The sequence below is a fragment of the Limulus polyphemus genome, unplaced genomic scaffold (genome assembly GCF_000517525.1).
Source record: "Limulus polyphemus unplaced genomic scaffold, Limulus_polyphemus-2.1.2 Scaffold831, whole genome shotgun sequence".
Taxonomy (NCBI): domain Eukaryota; kingdom Metazoa; phylum Arthropoda; class Merostomata; order Xiphosura; family Limulidae; genus Limulus; species Limulus polyphemus.
The window spans coordinates 7,478-8,753 of NW_013666441.1; the positions used below are offsets into that span (position 1 = coordinate 7,478).

The 1,276-nt window shown below is 28.4% G+C and overlaps 1 protein-coding gene across 1 annotated transcript in view; it reads left to right on the forward strand.

Annotated features, from left to right (window-relative positions):
• LOC111086081 overlaps nucleotides 1-1,022 on the forward strand; it is a 5,429-nt gene extending 4,407 nt beyond the window's left edge. Inside the window, exon 2 of the mRNA XM_022387545.1 lies at nucleotides 736-1,022. Coding sequence (XP_022243253.1) covers nucleotides 736-765 — 30 coding nt within the window. The 3' untranslated portion in view covers nucleotides 766-1,022. The remainder of the gene's footprint in view (nucleotides 1-735) is intronic.
• Nucleotides 1,023-1,276: the final 254 nt, after the last annotated feature.

The following is a 1,276-nucleotide window of genomic DNA, read 5'->3' on the forward strand; positions in this document are numbered from 1 at the left end:
CTACTAATTCTATTATTATTTCTACTAATTCTATTATTCATTTCTACTAATTACATTATCATTTCTACTAATTACATTATCATTTCTAATAATTTTATTATTTTTAACATTGTTTGTCCTCAGGTTCTTTTTATTATTTAACATTTATTTTTATTATTATATTTTATTATTTAAAGAAAGAAAAAACACCCCCAGAGAACAGCTTTAATTGTCATTTGTAAATAAATTCTAATCCATCTTTTTTACATTTTTTCTACGTCCCCCACCACCTGATTGGTCATTTTACGATTAAGCATAACTTTATTGCAAATGTCACAATAAAGAAATCAATATCTAGTAATAACTGAAGTCTTACGGAAGGTTAACACTCCTTTGTTGTACGAAACGTCTTGGATTTTTGTTCAAATTAAGATAAATTGAAAACTATTATTTTGGACTATTTATGTTAAAGGAATAACAACGTTTAAGAAACAAAAAGTAATAATCCTTAAAATTCCAGCTGCTAGTAGAAGAAGATAGCAGTTGATATATTTTTCAATATTTTCGATCTTTTGTCTTAAAATGTAGTTTCTCGGCTCTAAGGTTTATACTTATGCTGTTGTTATATGTTAGAGAAGTATAACATTCTAGCCCTAATGAACTATGCTGTTTACCTTTTATATCTTATGTATACAAATAACGTAAGTATATTTCTGTTAATTAGACGTTCTAACATACTTTTATGACCTATTTTAGGCACTCCTAGGAGTCCCATCTGATGTCTGAAGATTCGTCTGATCGCTATATTATAATGCTGTAAAAAATATTATTGTTTCTGTAAAAAAAAAAAAATTGTAAAGATCAGTTCTCAACACAAACGTTAACTTCTGTTGGTTTTCTTTGCATTGTTGTATATATTTTAATTATGGTTATGTAGATGCAGATATTCTGACCGTGAAAACTGTTCTGGAAAAATCGTTAAAACAGACACAAACTGATGTAACACCAAACCGTAACCATTAAAACGATGTGAATAAACAGTCTTGTCTGACTTGTCAAAAAACGTTCTTGGTGATGACACCAGTCACGTGACCGTCAAAGAGCTTTATTGGATATCAAGAAGGATAAGTGAATTAACATACCAGTCACGTGACCGTATAAAGTTTTTATTTTATTTCATTGGATATCAAATAGTGTTTAATATATTAATAAAGCAGTTACATGATCGTCAAAGAGTTTTGTTGAATATCAAAAGGTGTTCTTGGTAAAATTTGTTTGCTATTCCCTAGTTTTGATC